Source organism: Gastrolobium bilobum, unplaced genomic scaffold (assembly GCF_033153095.1).
Source record: "Gastrolobium bilobum isolate Gb01-03AN ecotype WA unplaced genomic scaffold, APGP_CSIRO_Gbil_v1 utg89775, whole genome shotgun sequence".
NCBI lineage: Eukaryota > Viridiplantae > Streptophyta > Magnoliopsida > Fabales > Fabaceae > Gastrolobium > Gastrolobium bilobum.
The window spans coordinates 16,653-38,653 of record NW_026898490.1 but is presented as its reverse complement, the minus strand read 5'-3'; the positions used below and the strand labels follow the sequence as shown (position 1 = coordinate 38,653).

Genomic DNA, 22,001 nt, shown 5'->3' with positions numbered 1-22,001 from the left:
ATTTTTAGAAATAGAAATTAACAAAAAAAAATTAATTCCAAAAAAATTTATCATGCACACCCATAACCGGTCCAGCGTGCGTTATCATGTGTGCTTACACGATGCTTTAAGTAGCGAGGCTATTAGATGGAGCTCCTAGTAGAAATTGCCTGTCACAGGTCAGATCACAATTACTTTGGGATTGAAAGTCCAAAATGCCGTCCTCGAAGATGATGTACATAGTATGATTGTTTGGCTATAAACCACCCAACTCATAGATTTTTTTATGTATTTATGGTTACAACGTGTATTATTTAATTTCTCCTATGCTCCTCACTAAAGTGCTCATATTATGTCAACATGTATCTCCCGCGTCTACTATTTTATGATATCTTCCGCGTCTCCGGAACCTTATTTTATAAATATAAATATTATTGATACCTTTACTTAAATGTTTAAATTTTTAAAAATAGTTGCTTATCATTGTATTAAAGAAAATTGGTTCAAGTAATATGTACTTAATTCTACTTAAATAATATATTGAGTTTAAGATCCTCTGAATACAAAAAAAAAAAAAAAAATAGCTCTACTATGATATAGATATTCCTCCTAGTTTATTCAAAAAGAGTTAAGGTGATCACAGAGTCACGAGTTTGATCTTTATTATCTCTACTTTCTAGTAGAATTAAGTTAGCAAAAAGAATAACAAAAAAAAATAGACACGTGCAACATTCACGCTTCTAACCTAAAAAATACTTACATAAGAAATTACGTTAGAGATTAATATAAAAATTATTGAAGGGTATTCACTTAGTATTTGGGTTAGAATCACCCTTATCACTTTACCGCATTTGGGTTAGAATCACCCTTATCACTTTACCAATTACATACTCTCACTTATCATCTCTTTCCTCAACTCATACACTATCATTCACCTCACAACCTCCATCTCCACCTCCACCACTATTGCTCCTTCACAATTCGTGTGAGATATGTGATTGAATAATGGCGTTGTGAATGAGTTATTTTAGACGAGTATGCATAATGATTTTTTACTACATGTAATTGTTGTATATTTAAGTGGTTAATATTGATTATTTATATTTATATAAGTTATATATCCAACTTGGTAAATTATTTGTAAAGCTGTTAAAAATTCCCATTTTGTTAAGCACTATAAATTTAGGGGTAGTAAAAAAAATTAATAATAATAAAAAAAAAGCTCCGCTGAACTACAATGCTTTTAGAAAAACTTGAGTCAGTCAACCAAAAAAAGAAACACTTTGAAAAGTGACTAAGGAAAATCCAGTAGGACCGTGTAGATGAAGGAGAATGGAAACTATGTTCAGCTTTGGCTTCGCGGAAATTGTGGTGACAGCCTCATAATCCTTGTTGATATAAGCAACTTTGAATTTGACTAGAGAAAATTAGGCAGGAAATTTAATTTCGAACCTTATATAAAGAAAAAAAGATATAATTATGAAGTAGAGTAAATATCATTTTCGGTCAATGGCAAATTTTATGATGCCCGCTTTAGTCCATAGCAAATAAAAAGGCTATTCGTGGTCTCTAAGAAATTCAAAGTGGATCCATTTTAGTCTTTTTCAGGGACTAATGTGAGTATTTTTTGAATTTGTGAGGGACCACGATTTCAACTAAATGGGTCCATTTTAAATTTCTTAGGGACCACGAATAGCCTTTTTATTTGCTAAGGACTAAAGCGGGCATCGTGAAATTTACTGAGGACCAAAAAGAATATTTACTCTATGAAGTAATAACGAAGCCAAACAGGGGAATCATTCAGACCTGATGATATTTTTAATAGATTCGCAGGCCGGGGATTTTAATTTTAGGAACATAACCCTAAATGTTAGGTATATGTTTTTGGAACAGTGACTGTAATGCTATTGTTTATCAAAAAATTTACCTAACTGCCACGCGAATAGTAAAATTTTCTGTAGTGCCACGTGTACAAGCTCGCTATAGCAGGTGATGTATTTTCAGGACTATTGGAAGCAGCGAACTAGGAGGTCAAAAAGTCAGTCTGCTTTGAGCATTTTCAGGACACGTGACAGCCACAGAGAAGTTCACTACTGGACACAGCGAACTAGATGCCCTGCCAAGCATGCCACGTGTAAGAAAATCACAAGTTTGATGTAGGGTACAACAAATTAGGACCAAAAATGACACTTGGCAGCTTCCTACAAATTTGCTGCGGGGATCAGCAAACTACGAGTGTCTGACATGTGGCAAATTTGCTATGGGGTACAACAAATTCAGTGTTATTTACACCCAAGCCTCCAGATCGCTGCATGGATTGATCGCATCCCCAAAGAGAATTGGAGCATCGCTTATAATGTAGAGGGAAGAAGGTTTGGCCACATGACCACAAATCTATCAGAGTATGTTAACAAGATCCTTAAAGGCGTCAGAAACCTACCTATCACGTCTTTGGTGCGAATCATATACGCTAGACTAAATAAATACTTTTTGACACATAGCTAGGAGGCCTGTGAGGAGATGGGGAGAGGTAATCGATTCTCCAAAGTACTCTAGCGTGCATATGTGGAGAATCAATAAAAAGCTGCAACACATTGGGTAACATCTTACGACAAGAAAAAGACAAGATTTGAAGTTCAAGAGTCGTACAATCAACGAACTCACCACGGCGGCAAGAAATGGTCGATTTCATTACCTGATCAGACATGTCAATGTGGAGAGTTCACTGCTTTTAGGTACCCGTGTAGTCATGTCATTACATCATGCACTTCCACAAACCACGATCCCATGCAGTACATTGGTCCTGCATATAGTGCCTCGTTTCAATGTCAGGTCTATTCTGGTCAATGGTACCCAATTGGTAATGAGAATTTCATACCAGCCAGCGAATCACCAACGATCATACCAGATGTGTCAATAAGACGTCGAAAAGGAAGGCCAAGAAGTACAAGTATACATAATGAAATGGACTCGTAGAAGGGTAGACTACTCGTACGAGATGTGATTATTGTAAGGTTGCTAACCATAATAGACGTCACTATCCTTCGCACCACCCTACCCAACAATGATTGCTTATCGAAAACGTTTGCAAAGCATTTCCATCCTATATTGTTATTAAATGTTGAAAAAGATTGTTAATAATGAATGTTATTTTTATTGTTTTTCCATCAAAATCAATTATAGCTGACAAAATAGTGTAACATAAGACTATGTGCATAAATATTAAATCATTGCAATCCATAAGAAACTCAATGATAAAAATAAAACTGCATAAATATAAACAATTATCCACAGCCCTACGATATACATCAAAGAATGATAACTTTTACAATAATAACAAATCAACGCCTTCACCCTCGTCGATGGTAACCCGTGCAACGTCTCTGATCACGCTTGAATGGTGACAACAAGCATCGTAAACAGGTGCCCCTAGCAGGATTCCACCTGATGCCATCATTGTCATCATCACATCATCATCATTGATATGCCTCCAGCATATATATGATTTTAAGCCAAAAAGAGAAAGAATCTTGATCAATCTTGGATAAAAAGGGCTAGAATTGTTATTAAATTGATAAATCCAAATCAAATATCTTGTCACTGATTTTATTATATTTTGTAGGAAAAAAGACAAGAAAGAAGCCCAATTGACAGCACCATGCTGAAGCCCCGCGCTACTGGCGCGGGTATGGCGCTGTCAGCACCAGAAGCAACTTTCAAGACAGAATCACCACGCTACTAGCGTGGAATTGGCGCTCGCAACGCCAGCCAATCATGCCAACCTGACAGGGCGGGAACCACGCTAGGAGCGTGAGCCTGCTGTATGCTGAACAAAACTCCCACGCTATTAGCTCGAAACTAGCGCTAGTAGCATGTGAGGTACGTGAAATTCTTTAACTTATCTCAGATTATATCAGAGAAGATTAGACCTGTAACACCCCGTGTATACCTGGATTGTTATCACGATACGATATTAAGCGCAACTCAACTAAATACGGAAGCTAACTTTTTCTTTTCAATTATAACGTCATTATTATTAACCGAGTTGATTACTTAATCCTTTATAAAATATTGTCTGTATGTAAATTGCAAATAAACAACTAACTGAAATACCTTATATATAAATGTGTTTCTAGTCACGGAGCTACAACACGTAGACCGGGCAATATCCTGATAGATTATACAACTCAAATCTAAATAAACATAGTCAAGTCAACGTGGCATGGACAATCCTCATGCTCACCAAATAAACAGCACAATCATCAAGTCTCAAATACAATAGTCATAGTAGAAGAATCAAACATGATCATATAAGATAACTAAATCATCAAGCATAGATCAGTCAGCTCAGCTCCGGCCTCTTGCCGCCCGAGGTCTCAACCCCTGAGATACTTGAACCTGAAAATATGCCCCAAACGTGGGGTGAGATCTCTAAAAAGAAATCTCAATAAGACAAGGTGTCCTCAAGGATCTCTCCACCCCAAGCTCACTTACACGTGCAATTTAAGTTCAAAAGCAGTATAATAATATGAGTTCCAAAATCAGTGCAATGCAGCATATAATCATGTCATGTGTGTCAAAATCCTACTGGCCAGAGAACATGCAGGAATTACATACGTCTACAACCTACAATCAGTGCAAGACGTTATACCCACCCACAGAATCACCATCTTGTATGACGCTACATACTTAGGCTTACCGTTTAGGTGGAACAACACATACATATCATAAGGCACTTGCACTTAACAACTCAATAGCATTTCAAATAGCAATACATGAAAACACATCATGCATATAAAACATCCCTCCATGAGGTATGATGGAACCAACAATGGCAAAACCGAGGACACGAAAGCTTACCTCTTAAGCAATCAATCCAAGCCAAAGTCCACACTAGCTCAAGGTCCACAAACAGCACAATCACAATCTGTTTAGACCAGCAATCATATCAATATTTATAATGTAAGAGTTCATGACATAATGACAACGTTCTCTTTATCGTTTCATGCCATTAGGCTTCTCCCAAAGCCCAAAGCCCTTAATCTAAGTGATTTTACAGAGGTTCAAGTCACCAATCTAGGGTCCATAAACCCATAGTACCATTTTGTCAGAACAGAACAGTGACCATCTCGAAATTCCCAGAATATCCGGATATTTGTCGGGGCCATATCCGGATATTCATATCCGGATATCCATATCCGGATGTCATATTTGAATATCCACATCCGGATGTCATATTCAGATATCCATATCTGGATGTCATATCTGGATATCCATATTCGGATATCTCCAACCCCATATCTGGATATTTCATGACAGAATGCAGTTCTGCATTTTCACGAAGATATCCTTCCAAGGTTGCGTTTTTAACACAACTATACGTTCAAGAATCCATTTTTAGACATATTTAGGCCAGTACACATGCTAGTTACTTAATCATCTCATTAAACATGTCAAAACTTCAAATTTAACATGCCATTAGGCTTCTCCCAAAGCCCAAATATCAATATTTATAATGTAAGAGTTCATGACATAATGACAACGTTCTCTTTATCGTTTCATGCCATTAGGCTTCTCCCAAAGCCCAAAGCCCTTAATCTAAGTGATTTTACAGAGGTTCAAGTCACCAATCTAGGGTCCATAAACCCATAGTACCATTTTGTCAGAACAGAACAGTGACCATCTCGAAATTCCCAGAATATCCGGATATTTGTCGGGGCCATATCCGGATATTCATATCCGAATATCCACATCCGGATGTCATATTCAGATATCCATATCTGGATGTCATATCTGGATATCCATATTCGGATATCTCCAACCCCATATCTGGATATTTCGTGACAGAATGCAGTTCTGCATTTTCACGAAGATATCCTTCCAAGGTTGCGTTTTTAACACAACTATACATTCAAGAATCCATTTTTAGACATATTTTGGCCAGTACACATGCTAGTTACTTAATCATCTCATTAAACATGTCAAAACTTCAAATTTAACATGGAAAAACTCAAGACAAGTGATGATGCATATCACTCAAGCTCAAAACAGTAAGCACAAGTGCTCTTGGAGCTCTCACTGCAGCTCCACAAGTCTGACTTTACAAAGCTACGAAAATGGTGATCAAAACTTGGTTCTTTGCACAAAAGATGGCTACTTGGCACCACAAATGCCAAGCAAAAAGGTTCACACACCCTCAACAATGGATTTAGCCCCTAAACCTTCCCAACCAGCAGCTCTTATTCAGCAAGAAGGTACCTCTCTCCCTCACAACTCACACTCTCAAGTGCTCACAAGGTTGAAGAGGAAGAATCAAAGAGAAATGGTGGATTTTTCTTGAAGGAGGAAGGTGGCAAGTAGGAGAGCATAAGCAGCAGCTAAATACCCACGTAGAAAGGCTGAAGGATCAGCCTAGGGTTCTGTGTAAAAGGGTATTTATAGGCAGTTTAAAATTAACCACATTGTATTAGCACTAATAGCTACACTTAACATTTTAATCTTAAATTTTGGATTTTGAACCTAGCCATTTTTCTAGGATTTATCATATTTTTATTTTATTTTTCGCAGTATTTGCCGGTAGGCGCTTTTACGTAGCCAGTATCAGTCCTGACGCCAGTTCTCATTATTTTGTCTCCAAACTTGACATACTAGTCCTAGATATTATTCTAGTGATATATACATACTTTTCATAATTTTCATAATTTTTCGGGATACTTCATCAGTACGCATTTATACCGTGAAGCATAACCAATATCTGCACTTTTCGTCAGAAAAATGACTTTCAACATTAATAATCAATTACTATAATTATTTAAGCTCTCTCTTAATTATTCAAGGTCAACTATATAATTTATCTCTAAACTCATAATTAAATTAAGAGTAAATACCATTTTTGGTCCTCAGCAAATTTCACGATACATGCTTTAGTCCCAAGCAAATAAAAAGGCTATTCGTGGTCCCTAAGAAATTCAAAATGGACTCATTTAGTTGACATCGTGGTCCTCAAAAATTCAAAAAAGATCCATATTAGTCTCTCAAAAGGACTAAAATGGATCCACTTTGAATTTCTTAGAGACCACGAATAGCCTTTTTATTTGCTAGGGACTAAAGCGGGCATCGTAAAATTTGCTGAAGACCGAAAAGGGTATTTACTCTTAAATTAATTAAATTTCTAATTTAACGGTGCGGGTTCTTACATTCACCCCACCTTTTAAGAATTTTGTCCGCAAAATTATAAACATACATGTCCCGAAACTCAGGGTATTGCTGGATAAGCTCGTCCTCTCGATCCCACGTACGCTCCTCAGGAGTCCTTCCTGTCCATTGCACTTTGACCAGCGAAATGATCTTGCTCCTTAGCTTCTTCTAGCCACGATCGAGAATCTTGAGTGATCCGACGAGAGTCTTTAAGTTCTCTGAACCTCCACATCATCAGGTTGCACCACGTGCGAAGGGTCTGCTATATATCTCCGAAGCTGAGACACGTGAAATACGTCGTGGATATTGGTCAAGTTCGGAGGCAATGTAAGCCGGTAGGCAACAAGCCTTACCCTACCAAGAATCTGGTATGGCCCAATGAATCACGGGCTAAGCTTCCTCACTCCGAGGGCCCGACCAACACCGGTGATAGGTGATAGTCTCATAAACACGTGCTCACCCTCACTGAACTCCAGTGGTCGATGCTTGACATCATAGTAACTCTTCTGGAAATTCTGCGCCTGCTTCAGATTTTCTCTGATCATCTGGATCTACTGGATGGTCTCTTGGACAAAGTCCAAGCCAAATAGCTCCTTGTCTCCAACCTCGGACCAACAGACCATACAACGCCTCGTAGGGTGCCATGTCCAGGATATCATGAAAACTATTATTGTATGAAAATTCAACCAATGGTAGGTACATATCCCATGCTGAACCCTGCTCCAAAGTGCAAGCCCTCAACATGTCCTCCAATGTCTGGATGGTCCACTCAGTCTATCCATCAGTTTGAGGGTGATAGGTTGTACTCAATCTCAACTGAGTCCCAAAAGCTCCCTGCAGCGCCTCCCGGAACCGAGATGTGAACTTTGGGTCCTTATCACTGATGATACTCTAGGGCACTCTGTGAAGCCTCACGATCTCACGAACATACAGTCTGGCCAACTGCTCAGTAGTGAAGCTCACCTTTACCGGAAGAAAATGGGCAGACTTAGTCAATCCGTCCATAATGACCCAAATAGAGTCACAACTAGCCTGAGTCTTAGGCAAACCCACCATGACGTCCGTGGAAATGCTCTCCCATTTCCACTGTGGTATCTCAAGAGGTTGAAGCTTACCAGACGGTTTCTGGTGTTCAATCTTCACTTTCTGACAAATGAAACATTTGGACACATAGACCGCTATGTCTTTCTTCATGCCCGGCCACCAAAAATTTCTCTATAAATCCTGATACATCTTTGTAGCACCAGGGTGGACAGTGAATTGGCCCTTATGAGCCTCTGTCATCACCTCCTCAGTCAATGGACCTCGAGGAATTACAATCCTCTTCTGGAACATAAGCAATCTGTCCTCATTCCAAGACACACTGTCTTGGTTCTTCACATAATCCAGGCTCTCTCTTTGCACTTGCGCCTCTTTAATCCTTTCCATAAGCTCATTTTCGAATCTCACAGTCTCCATATCGAGAAGTGCACCCCAGACAAAGAGGTCACTCTCAATCACATCATAGTCACCCATCGTCAAACTGGATAGACTCTACAAGTTTTCTACTCAAAGCATCAGCTACCACATTGGCCTTGCTAGGATGGTACTTCAATTTAAAGTCGTAGTCCTTCAGAAATTCCATCCATCTCCTTTTTCTCATGTTCAACTCCTTCTGATCAAACAAGTACTTAAGACTCTTATAGTCACTGAACACGACAAACCTCATGCCAAACAGATAATGCCTCTAAATCTTGAAAGCAAAGACAATCGCCGTCAACTCCATATCATAAGTCGGGTAGTTCTCCTCATGAGACTTCAACTGCCTTGAAGCGTATGCAATCACTCTGCCCGTCTGCATCAGTACACAGCCCAGCCCTTTTCCGGAGGCATCATAATACAGCTCAATCTGCTCAGCAGGATCAGGAAGGACCAACACAGGTGTAGTGGTCAGTCTCTCCTTCAACTCCTGAAAGCACTCCTCACACTCGTGAGTCCAAACAAATGGAGTCTCCTTCCGGGTAAGGCGAGTCAATGGCAACACCATCTTGGAGAATCCCTCAATGAACCTCCTATAGTACCCAGCCAAACCCAAGAAGCTCCTCACTTCTGTAACCGTTTTGGGCCTTTCCCAATTCAACACAGCCTCAATCTTGTTGGGATCCACTGCAACTCCCTCAGCAGAAATCACATGCCCAAGGAACTTCACTGACTCGAGCCAGAACTCACACTTCGAAGGCTTAGCATAAAGCTTATTCTCCTTCAGCACCTGCAACACGATTCTCAAGTGCTCCGCATGCTCCTCCTCCGTCTTGGAGTATATCAAGATATCATCAATAAATACGATCACAAACTGATCCAAATACGGCTGAAAAATACAGTTCATGTAATCTATGAACACTGTGGGCGCATTGGTGAGTCCAAACGGAATCAGCAAATACTCATAGTGATCATATCGCGAACGAAACACAGTCTTAGGGACATCCTCCGGCTTGACCCGAATCTGATGGTATCCGAACCGGAGATCAATCTTCGAGTAGACACAAGCACCCCTGAGTTGATCCAACAGATCATTAATACGAGGGAGGGGATACTTGTTCTTGATTGTCACCTTATTCAGCTACCTGTAATCGGTGCACAATCTCATAGTCCTATCTTTCTTCTTAACAAAATTAACCGGTGGTCCCCATGGAGACATAATCGGTCAGATGAAGTCTTTCGCCGAAAGATCCTCAACATGCTTCTTCAGCTCTGCCAACTCTGGTGGAGACATCCGATATGGAGCTAATGAAATAGGCCCCACACCAGGCAACAAATCAATGGAGAACTCTATCTTTCTCTGTGGCAGAAACTCAGGAATCTCCTCAGAAAACACCTCAAGGAATTCCCCCACCACAGGAATGCAAGTGATATCCTCCTGTGTCCCACTCACCAAACCTCCCAACATGACATATCCAAATGCCCCTGCTCTTAAGGCTCTCGTAGCCTGCAGCACTGAAATATAAGGCGAGGAACTGGCCGTGGAATCACATGGAGACATGACCACTCGCTTTGCACAATAATCAATCATAACACAATTCTTGGACAACCAATCCATGCCAAGGATGATCTCAAAATTAGCCATCGGCAATCCTATCAGATCCACCAAAAACTCACGGACACCCCACTGAAACACGACATCTCAATGTACAGTGGAGGTATCACACTTTTCTCCGGTGGCGGTAGTCACCCGCAATGGTGGAGAAAGCACAGAAATGGACAACTCAAGCCCCACAACAATCGGGGCCGCGATGAAAGAATGCGTCGCCCCAGAATCAAATAACACATCGACAGTAGAACCATCAATAAAAACAGTACCTCTCACAAGGTTCGGAGCTCTGTCCGACTGCTGCCAATCCAAAGTATAAACACAATCGGTGGCAGGTGGCACAACATGTGCTGCTGTAGGTGCAGTAAGAATCATCTGCAATAGAATCGCCTGAACCGCGGCAGCTCTCGCAGTAGACGATGGACAATCTCTAGCATAGTGGCCCTCCTTGCCACAGTGAAAGCAAATGACCTTCCCGGTGGCACACGGCCCAACATGAAATTTCCCACATCCCATACACCTGGGAGTAGGAGGTCTACCTGCGCTCCCCTGCATAGAAGTCCTCTTGAACTGGCTAGGTGTAAGAACCCGCCCCGTTAATTAAGGAGATTAATTAATTAATTATGTGAAATTAGGAAATAATTTCATAATTGACCCTAATAATTATTACGAGGCTCTAATAATTATAGTAAGTGAGTAAGAATGCTGAAAGTCGCTTTTCGGAAGAAAAGTGCAGATACCGGTTCTGCTAGTCGGTATAAATGCGTACCGAAAAAGTATCCCAGAAAATTATAATAAGTGCATGATAATTACTAGAATAATATGTAGGACTTGTAAAACGAGTTTCAAGTCAAAATAATGAGAACTTGTGCCAGAAACTGGTACTGGCTATGAAAAGCGCGTACCTGAAAGGTACTCCGAAAATGATAAGAAAAATATGATAATTCTTTTAAAATCGAGTAGGTTAAGAATCCAAAGTTTGGGATTAAAATGGTAAGTATAGCAATTAAAGTTAATACTGTGTGTTAATTGGTTAAGTGGCTATAAATAGGCTTGTTAAACAAAACCCTAGGCATTCAGTTTCTCTACGTGAGTTGAGTGGCTGGTCTGTTCTTGCTACTGTTTCATTGAGTTTTCTTCACCATTTTGGAGATCAAGTGTCACTTTTGTTGGGTTTCTTCATCTCCAAACACTTGAGCCTTGTGTGAGTGGCCTGTGTGAGTGTGTAGAGAGCTTTGGTTCTGAGTTGAGGGGCTGTTTGAAGTCAGTTTGTGGGCTGAGTGGCCTTGTGTGAGGGTGTGAGCTTCTTCCTTGGTTGTTGGAGCTCCAAGGAGCCAACTTTGTGAAGAAAGATCTTTGCTTAAGGAGTATTTTTCGTGCTCCCTTGTGTCAGCACCTCGAAGCTGACTTGTGAGCTCCAAGAGCACCTTTGGTTGGCTGTTTTGGACTTTGGTAAGTTGTACCAACCTTGTTCATGAGTTTAATTGGTGAAAGTTGATGTCTTGGTATGTTTAATGGATTAAACAAGTAACAACTGATATATGAACATACATGAACCTTAAGATGCATGTTTAAGCTTCTGGAAGTGTTAAAAATGGAACATTGGAAGGATATCTTCGCGAAATGCAGAAAGTGCATTCTGTCGCGAAATATCTGGATATTTGCCGTGGAATATCCGGATATGGGAATCTGGATATCTGGATATTGATATCCGGATATTGCCAGAGTCATATCCGGATATTGGATATCCGGATATTGCATGTGAGATATCCAGATATTGCATATCCGGATATGTCCCCGTGGAATATTCAGATATTCTGGGTTTGCGAGGAACAGTAGCGTACTGTTCATCCAGAACTGATCTATGAGTTTGTGGACCCTAGTTTGAGGAAGTTGAACTTCTGTAATTAATTAGTGTAAGTCAGAATCATATAATTAAGGGCTTACGGCTTGGTGAGAAGCCTTAAGAAGTAAAACGTAATGAAAAGGCGTTGTCTTTATGTTGTATACTTGTAGAGTATGATTGTTGATGTATTGTTGGTCCATAATAGATTGTGAATCTGCTGTGTTTGGACTTTGAGCTGTGGACTCTTGGCTTTGGGGGTTAGCTTGCAAGGTAAGCTTTCGTGTCCTCGGTTTAGCCATGTTGTGGTTCCACCATATCCCATGGGGGTATGTTTATATGCATGTTGTGTTACATGCTTTGATATATATGAATTGTTGTTGAGCTTTATGTGTTAATGGCTTTTAATATGCATGTGTTGTTCCATCTTGACGGTAAGCCTGAGTATGTGGCGTCATACAATACGGTGATCCGGGGTGGATACATGCGGCGTCTTGTACTTATTGTGGGGTTGTAGACGTACATCCTGCATTTCTCTGGCCAATAGATTAGTATTGACACACATGACATGATCATCTCCTGCATTGCACTGATTTAGAACTGATGATGATAAACTGCTTTTAAACTTATTATATTGCACATGTAAGTGAGCTTGGGGTGGAAGATCCTTGAGGACCCGTTGTCTTACTGAGATTTCTGGTTTAGAGATCTCACCCCACGTTTGGAGAATGCTTATTTCAGGGTCAGGTAGTATGGTGACTGATGCCTCTGGCGGCAGGAGGCCAGAGCTTAGCTGATTATAATATTACTGCTTATTTGGTAGTATGACTGAACTGGATGCTGTTTATGTTTTCCGCATTATTATTATGTTGTTGATGTTGAGACTTATGTTGGGCTTTGTTGCCTTATTTGGGTGAGCATGAGAGTTGTCCATGCCACTATGTTGTTAGTACTTTTGAGTTGAGTTGTATAAACTGCTAGTTGGTCCGGTCTACGTGTTGTAGTTCCGTGACTAGAGACATACTTTATGTTATTTTAATTAATGAGGTATTTCAGTTAGCTGTTTTATTGCAATTGCATACAGGCGATGTTTTATTAATTGATTAATAAGCAAGTTGGTAATGATAATGACTTCATAATTGAAAAGAAAAAGATATTCCGCATTTTTAATTAAGCGCAACTTATTATGATAGTATGATAACATTACCGAATATACACGGGGTGTTACATTTATGGTATCAGAGCAATGGTTCGAGGGAAAAGCCTGTATGTATTGCAATAGCTAGGATGTTTGGTTGCGTCTGTCTTGTGTGTTTACTCCGTCGAATTTTATTTTGATAATGCATATGTAATCACATTGTGTGGGCCTAATCAACTCATAATTTATGTAACTTGTGCAGAGTCATGGTAAGGTCCGGGAGAACACGAGAGACTTCTGAGGATCAATCTGATCCTATTTTGACTGCATTGGCTAAGATGCAGGTGGCTAGGTTAGCCGATCAGGAGGCCACTAGATTGGCCAACGCGACAATGATGGACGTTGTTCGCGAGGCGAACCGTATAGCCGCAGAGGAGGTTCGTGAAGCGAACCGGAGGACCACTGAGGATGTCCTCGAGGCGAACAGAATGGCGAACATGACGATGATGAGAGTCATGTTGGAGGACATGAGGGCTGGTCCTGCTGTAGGCCAGTTTCCACCGCCACCGTCGCTGTCGCCTCCACCTAGTGTTCAGGATGAGAGCCTGAGTCACATTGGCAGTGCTGCTCATGTCGCTGAGACGATGGAGACTATTATAGAGCCTGCTGAGGATCGTGACGTGATTGATCGTCGACTGAATGCTTTCAGGAAGCATAAGCCACCTATGTTTGAAGGGTCTTTGGATCCTATTGCTGTGGCGAGATGGCTGGAATCGCTGGACAATATATTCCGGGTTATGCAGTGTACAGACCCACAGAAGCTGATGTTCTCGACTTACATGCTGGAGGGCGATGCCCATGAGTGGTGGACGAACACCTCTCGTGCTTTTGAGATGCAGGGTCGTGTTTTGACGTGGCTATTCTTCGAGGAATGCTTCTTGGGCAGATACTTTCCCTACGATGCGCAGGAGAGGAAGCAGGGGGAATTTGATAGATTGGTTCAGGGCTCGATGTCTGTTGATGAGTACCTGGCCAAGTTTAATGAGCTTGTGAAGTTTGCGCACTTCCGGATGGTTCCTCCTACTCCGATGTTTCTGGCTGCTAAGTTCCGCAGAGGACTTAGTGAGGTGATTGCTGAGCATATTCCTGGAGCTGCTTTGAGGGATTTTGGTACACTGGTTCAACAGTGTAAGGACATTGAGGATGTCTGCATAGCGAGCAAGGCCAAGGTCGACGAGACCAAGGGGACTGTTAGTTCCACTCCTGCTCCTACTTCTTGGAAGGACAGGAAGTTTGCTGGGAAGGGCAAGGGTAAACAGTTGGCGACTAGGCAGGCGCCCTGTCAGTTTAAGAGGACTGCTTCGCAGCAGGGGAGTTTTGCTAGGCCTCCTTCCTCTCCGAGATGTGCGGGGTGCGGAAACGAGCATGATGGTCGTTGTGCTTCGGGTCAGTTGATCTGTTTCCAGTGTGGCAAGGAGGGCCACTTCTCTAGAGACTGTCCGTCGTCGACGGCGAGAGCTGCAGCTGTTCAGGCAGTTCCTTTGCAGATGGTTCCGATGGCTTCTACTTCGGCACCTGCGGTGCCACCTTCTGTTGGGCGTGTGTACACCTTGGATAGGCAGAAGTCGGACCGCGCTCCGAACCTTGTTAGAGGTACTGTGTCTATTGGTGGTATTGATGTTGATGCATTGTTTGACTCCAGGGCTACGCATTCGTTTGTTGCTACCCCGATTGCTTTGGGGCTTGAGTTGCCCATGTCCGTGCTTTCTCCACCGTTGCGGGTGACTACCGCCACCGGAGAAATATGTGATTCTACCACTGTACATCGCGATGTAGCGTTTCAGTGGGATGGCCGTGAGTTCTCGGTAGATCTAATAGGATTGCCGATGGCTAACTTGGAGATTATTCTGGGCATGGATTGGTTGTCTAGAAACTGTACACTGATTGACTGTTGTGCAAAGCGCGTGGTGATGTCTCTGTGTGATTCCACAGCTAGTTCCTCGCCATATATTTCATTGCTGCAGGCTAGGAAGGCCTTGAGAGCAGGGGCATTTGGTTATGTCATGTTGGGAGGTTTGGTGAGTGGGACACAGGAGGATATCACTGGCATTCCTGTGGTGGGGGAGTTCCTCGAGGTGTTTCCTGAGGAGATTCCTGAGTTTTCGCCACAACGGGAGATAGAGTTCTCCATTGATTTGTTGCTTGGTGTGGGGCCGATTTCATTAGCTCCATATCGGATGTCGCCACCGGAGTTGGCTGAGCTTAAGAAGCATATTGAAGATCTTTCAGCGAAAGACTTCCTCTGGCCGAGTGTGTCTCCTTGGGGAGCACCGGTCATCTTTGTGAAGAAGAAGGACGGGACAATGCGATTGTGCACCGACTACCGGCAGTTGAACAAGGTGACGATCAAGAACAAGTATCCCCTTCCTCGGATTGATGATCTGTTGGATCAGCTCAGGGGTGCTTGCGTGTATTCCAAGATTGATCTCTGGTCCGGATACCATCAGATTCGGGTGAAGCCGGAGGATGTCCCTTAGACCACATTTCGTTCGAGATACGGTCACTTTAAGTATTTGGTAATCCCGTTTGGATTCACCAATGCGCCGACAGTGTTCATGGATTACATGAATAGGATTTTCCAGCCGTATCTGGATCAGTTTGTGATCGTCTTTATTGATGACATTCTTATTTACTCCAAGACTGAGGAGGAGCATGCAGAGCATCTGAGGATTGTTCTGCAAGTGCTGAAGGAGAAAAATCTTTATGCTAAACCTTCTAAGTGTGAGTTTTGGCTCAAATCAGTCAAGTTTCTGGGGCATGTGATTTCAGCAGATGGAGTTGCAGTGGATCCCAACAAGATTGAGGCCGTGTTGGATTGGGAGAGGCCCAAGACAGTTACGGAGGGGAGGAGCTTCTTAGGTTTGGCAGGTTACTATCAGAGGTTCATCAAGGGTTTCTTCACGATGGTTCTCCCTTTGACTCACCTTGCCCGAAAGGAGACTCCATTTGTGTGGACTCACGAGTGTGAAGATTTCTTTCAGGAGTTGAAGGAGAGATTGACTACTTCACCTGTGTTGATCCTTCTTGATCCTGAGGATTGAGCTTTACTGTGATGCTTCTAGAAAGAGGCTGGGCTGTGTGTTGATGCAGTCTGGTAGAGCTGTTGCTTTTGCTTTGAGGCAGTTGAAGCCTCATGAGGAGAACTATCTGACTCATGATTTGGAGTTGGATGCGATTGTGTTTGCTTTCAAGATTTGGAGGCATTACCTGTTCAGTATTCAATTTGCGGTGTTCAGTGACCACAAGAGCTTGAAGTATCTGTTTGATCAGAAGGAGCTGAACATGAGGCAGAGGAGATGGATGGAGTTTCTGAAGGACTATGACTTTGAGTTGAAGTACCATCCTGGCAAGGTCAATGTGGTAGCTGATGCTTTGAGTCGCAAATCCGTGAGTCTATCCAGTTTGACGATGGGTGACTTCGACCTCATAGAGAAGTTTCAAGATCTGAAGGTTACAACCTTGTTTGGGGGTGCACTTCTCGAGATGGAGACTGTGAGAGTCATGAATGAGCTTATGGAGAAGATCCAAGACGCGCAAGTGCAGAGAGAGTGTCTCGACTACGTGAAGAACCAAGACGGTGTGTCTTGGAATGAGGATGGACTTCTGTTGTTTCAGAAGCGTGTGGTGATTCCTCGAGGTTCTTTGACCGAAGAGGTTTTGGCGGAGGCCCATAAAGGATAGTTTACTATTCACCCTGGTGCTACAAAGATGTACCAAGACCTGAAGAGGAATTTCTGGTGGCCAGGAATGAAGAAGGACATAGCTGTGTATGTGTCCAAGTGTTTGATCTGCCAGAAGGTGAAGATTGAACATCAGAAGCCGTCTGGTAAACTTCAACCTCTTGAGATTCAGGAATGGAAATGGGAGAGCATTTCCATGGACTTCGTTGTGGGTTTGCCGAAGACTCAGGTTGGCTGTGACTCGATATGGGTCATTGTGGATAGACTGACGAAGTCTGCCCATTTTCTTCCAGTGAAGGTGAGCTTCACTACTGAGCAGTTGGCCAAACTGTATGTTCGCGAGATCGTGAGGCTTCACGGGGTGCCCGAGAGTATCATCAGTGATAGGGACCCGAAATTCACATCTCGGTTCTGCGAGGCACTGCAGGGAGCTTTTGGGACTCAGTTGAGACTGAGTACAGCCTATCACCCTCAGACTGATGGACAGACTGAGCGGACTATCCAGACCTTGGAGGACATGTTGCGGGCTTGCACGTTGGAGCAGGGCTCGGCATTGGATAGGTACCTTCCATTGGTGGAGTTTTCGTATAACAACAGTTTCCATGCTAGCCTGGGCATGACACCCTACGAGGCGCTCTATGGTAGGAGGTGTCGTACACCTACCTGCTGGTCTGAGGTTGGGGATCATGAGTGGTTTGGCTTGGACTTTGTCCAAGATACCACCCTGCAGATCTAGATGATCAGGGAAAAGCTGAAGCAGGCGCAGAATCGCCAGAAGAGTTACTACGATGTCAAGCATCGTCCACTGGAGTTCAGTGAGGGTGAGCTCGTGTTTGTGAGACTTTCACCTGTCACCGGTGTTGGACGGGCACTCGGAGTGAAGAAGCTGAGCCCGCGGTTTATTGGGCCCTATTAGATTATTGGTAGAGTAGGACCTGTTGCCTACCGGCTTGCCTTGCCTCCGAACCTAGCCAACATCCACGACGTGTTTCACGTGTCTCAACTTTGCAAGTATGTAGCGGATCCTTCGCATGAGGTGCAACCGAATGATGTGGAGGTTCGAGAGAACTTAAAGACTCTCGTCGGACCACTCAAGGTTCTCGATTGTGGCGAGAAGCAGCTAAGGAGCAAGATCATTCCGATGGTCAAAGTGTAATGGTCAGGAAGGACTCCTGAGGAGTGTACCTGGGAGCGAGAGGACGAGCTTCTCCGGCAGTATCCCGACTTCCGAGACAGGTATATTCTGATTTTGAGGACAAAATCCTAAAAAGGTGGGGTGAATATAAGAACCCGCACCGTTAATTAAGGAGATTAATTAATTAATTATGTGAAATTAAGAAATAATTCCATAATTGACCGTAATAATTATTATGAGGCTCTAATAATTATAGTAAGTGAGTAAGAATGTTGAAAGTCGCTTTTCGGAAGAAAAGTGCAGTTACGAGTTCTGCTAGTCGGTATAAATGCGTACCGAAAAAGTATCCCGGAAAATTATAATAAGTGCATGATAAATACTAGAATAATATGTAGGACTTGTAAAACGAGTTTCAAGTCAAAATAATGAGAACTGGTGCCAGAAACTGGTACTGGCTATGAAAAGCGCGTACCGGAAAGGTGCTCCGAAAATTATAAGAAAAATATGATAATTCTTGTAAAATCGAGTAGGTTAAGAATCCAAAGTTTGGGATTAAAATGGTAAGTATAGCAATTAAAGTTAATATTGTGTGTTAATTGGTTAAGTGGCTATAAATAGGCTTGTTAAGGCACAAAACCCTAGGCATTCAGTTTCTCTACGTGAGTTCAGTGGCTGGTCTGTTCTTGCTACTGTTTCATTGAGTTTTCTTCACCATTTTGGGGATCAAGTGTTACTTTTGCTGGGTTTCTTCATCTCCAAACACTTGAGCCTTGTGTGAGTGGCCTGTGTGAGTATGTAGAGAGCTTTGGTTCTGAGTTGAGGGGCTGTTTGAAGTTAGTTTGTGGGCTGAGTGGCCTTGTGTGAGGGTGTGAGCTTCTTCCTTGGTTGTTGGAGCTCCAAGGAGCCAACTTTGTGAAGAAAGATCTTTGCTTGAGGAGTATTTTCGTGCTCCCTTGTGTCAGCACCTTGAAGTTGACTTGTGAGCTCCAAGAGCACCTTTGGTTGGCTGTTTTGGACTTTGGTAAGTTGTACCAACCTTGTTCATGAGTTTAATGGGTTAAAGTTGATGTCTTGGTACGTTTAATGGATTAAACAAGTAACCAATTGTCATATGAACATACATGAACCTTAAGATGCATGTTTAAGCTTCTGGAAGTGTTAAAAATGGAACATTGGAAGGATATCTTCGCGAAATGCAGAAAGTGCATTCTGTCGCGAAATATCCGGATATTTGCCGTGGAATATCCGGATATGGGAATCTGGATATCCGGATATTGCCAGAGTCATATCCGGATATTGGATATCCGGATATTGCTTGTGAGATATCCGGATATTGCATATCCGGATATGTCCCCGTGGAATATTCGGATATTCTGGGTTTGCGAGGAACGGTAGCGTATTGTTCATCCAGAACTGATCTATGGGTTTGTGGACCCTAGTTTGAGGAAGTTGAACTTCTGTAATTAATTAGTGTAAGTCAGAATCATATGATTAAGGGCTTACGGCTTGGTGAGAAGCCTTAAGAAGTAAAACATAATGAAAAGGCGTTGTCTTTATGTTGTATACTTGTAGAGTATGATTGTTGATGTATTGTTGGTCCATAATAGATTGTGAATCTGCTGTGTTTGGACTTTGAGCTGTGGACTCTTGGCTTTGGGTGTTAGCTTGCAAGGTAAGCTTTCGTGTCCTCAGTTTAGCCATGTTGTGGTTCCACCATGTCCCATGGGGATATGGTTATATGCATGCTGTGTTACATGCTTTGATATATATGAATTGTTGTTGAGCTTTATGTGTTAATGGCTTTTAATATGCATGTGTTGTTCCATCTTGACGGTAAGCCTGAGTATGTGGCGTCATACAATACGGTGATCCGGGGTGGATACAAGCGGCGTCTTGTACTTATTGTGGGGTTGTAGACGTACATCCTGCATTTCTCTGGCCAGTAGATTAGTATTGACACACATGACATGATTATCTGTTGCATTGCACTGATTTAGAACTGATGATGATAAACTGCTTTTAAACTTATATTGCACATGTAAGTGAGCTTGGGGTGGAAGATCCTTGAGGACCCCTTGTCTTACTGAGATTTCTGGTTTAGAGATCTCACCCCACGTTTGGAGAATGCTTATTTCAGGGTCAGGTAGTATGGTGACTGATGCCTCTGGCGGCAGGAGGCCAGAGCTTAGCTGATTATAATATTACTGCTTATTTGCTAGCATGACTAGACTGGATGCTATTTATGTTTTTCGCATTATTATTATGTTGTTGATGTTGAGACTTATGTTGGGCTTTGTTGCCTTATTTGGGAGAGCATGAGAGTTGTCCATGCCACTATGTTGTTAGTACTTTTGAGTTGAGTTGTATAAACTGCTAGTTGGTCCGGTCTACGTGTTGTAGTTCCGTGACTAGAGACATACTTTATGTTATTTTAATTAATGAGGTATTTCAGTTAGTTGTTTTATTGCAATTGCATACAGGCGATGTTTTATTAATTGATTAATAAGCAAGTTGGTAATGATAATGACTTCATAATTGAAAAGAAAAATATATTCCGCATTTTTAATTAAGCGCAGCTTAATACGATAGTATGATAACATTACCGGATATATGCGGGGTGTTACTCTAGGCGCCAGCCTAGCAGCCAACTGCTTCCCTTTCCCTTTTCCACCAAACTTCCTATCTTTCCAGGAAGTGGAACTACCGGTTCCCTTAACATCAGCTACCTTGGCCCTCTTGGCCTTACTCACAATGCAAACATCCTCAATGTCCCTACATTGTTGTACCAATGTACCAAAATCTCTTGATGCAGCACCAGCAATACGATCAGTTATTTCCTCATTAAGTCCCCTACGAAACTTAGAAGCCAGAAATGTCGGGGTAGGCATAATAATACGGAAATGTTCAAATTTGACCAGTTCATTGAACTTAGCCAAGTACTCATCCACAATCATTGAGTCTTGCACCAAACGGTCAAACTCTCCTTGTTTTCGCTCCTGCGCATCATAGAGAAAATATCTACCCATAAAGCAATCCTCAAAGAATGGTTATGTGATGACATGACCCTGCATCTCGTAAACTTGAGAGGTGTTCGTCCACCATTCATGAGCGTCTCCCTCCAACATGTAAGTGACAAACATCAGCTTCTGGGGATCAGTGCACTGCATCACCCTGAATATCTTATCCAGGGCCTGAAGCCATCTAGCAGCAGCAATAGGATCATAGGATCCATCAAAGGAAGGAAGCTTATGCTTGCAGAAAGCATTCAGCCGGCGATCAATCACATATCTATCCTCCGCAGGCTCAAAGTAGGGTTGCATCTTCCCAGTAAGATGACTGGCTCTCTCCATATGACTCTGACTATCGTCCTGATGACTGGGTGGTGGCGGTGGAGGTGGTGGCGGAGGGTGCTGGCCACCAGCAGGACCAGTCCTCATCTCCTCCAACATGACCCTCATCATGGTCATGTTCGCCAGGCGGTTTGCCTCCAGCACATCCTCAGTGGCTTTCATGTTCGCCTCTCTGACGGTGTCCAGCATAGCCTGGTTTGCCACTCTCATGGCTTCCTGGTCGGCTTGTAGAGCCACCTGCATCTCAGCCAATGCATCCAGGACTAGGTCGGGTTGACCCTCTCTTGTCACTTTAAAATGGAAAAACTCAAGACAAGTGATGGTGCTTACCACCCAAGCTCAAAATAGCAAGCACAAGTGCTCTTGGAGCTCTCACTGCAGCTCCACAAGTCAGACTTTACAAAGCTACAAAAATGGTGATCAAAGCTTGGTTCTTTGCACAAAAGATGGCTTCTCTGCACCACAAATGCCAAGCAAAAAGGTTCACACGCCCTCAACAATGGAGTTAGCCCCTAAACCTTCCCAACCAGCAGCTCCTATTCAGCAAGAAGG

General features: G+C 42.5%; 1 protein-coding gene across 1 annotated transcript; it reads right to left on the bottom strand.

Annotated features, from left to right (window-relative positions):
• Positions 1-122: 122 nt before the first annotated feature.
• Positions 123-21,548, bottom strand: LOC133316750 (uncharacterized). The gene is made up of 3 exons (XM_061518528.1): positions 21,384-21,548; positions 20,724-21,095; positions 123-149 (listed from the first exon to the last, which is right to left on the bottom strand). The coding sequence occupies exons 1-3, from the start codon at positions 21,546-21,548 to the stop codon at positions 123-125; spliced, it is 564 nt and encodes a 187-aa protein (XP_061374512.1).
• Between the last annotated feature and the right edge of the window lie 453 nt (positions 21,549-22,001).

Coding starts and splice junctions, on each gene's coding strand:
- LOC133316750 (XM_061518528.1), bottom strand. CDS start 21,548: ATGTTGGAGGAGATGAGGACTGGTCCTGCTGGTGGCCAGCACCCTCCG. Junction 21,096..21,383: donor AGCCTGCGGAGGATAGATAT/GTGATTGATCGC, acceptor TATGATGCGCAG/GAGCGAAAACAAGGAGAGTT. Junction 150..20,723: donor CTGCTAGGCTGGCGCCTAGA/GTAACACCCCGC, acceptor GACCTGTGACAG/GCAATTTCTACTAGGAGCTC.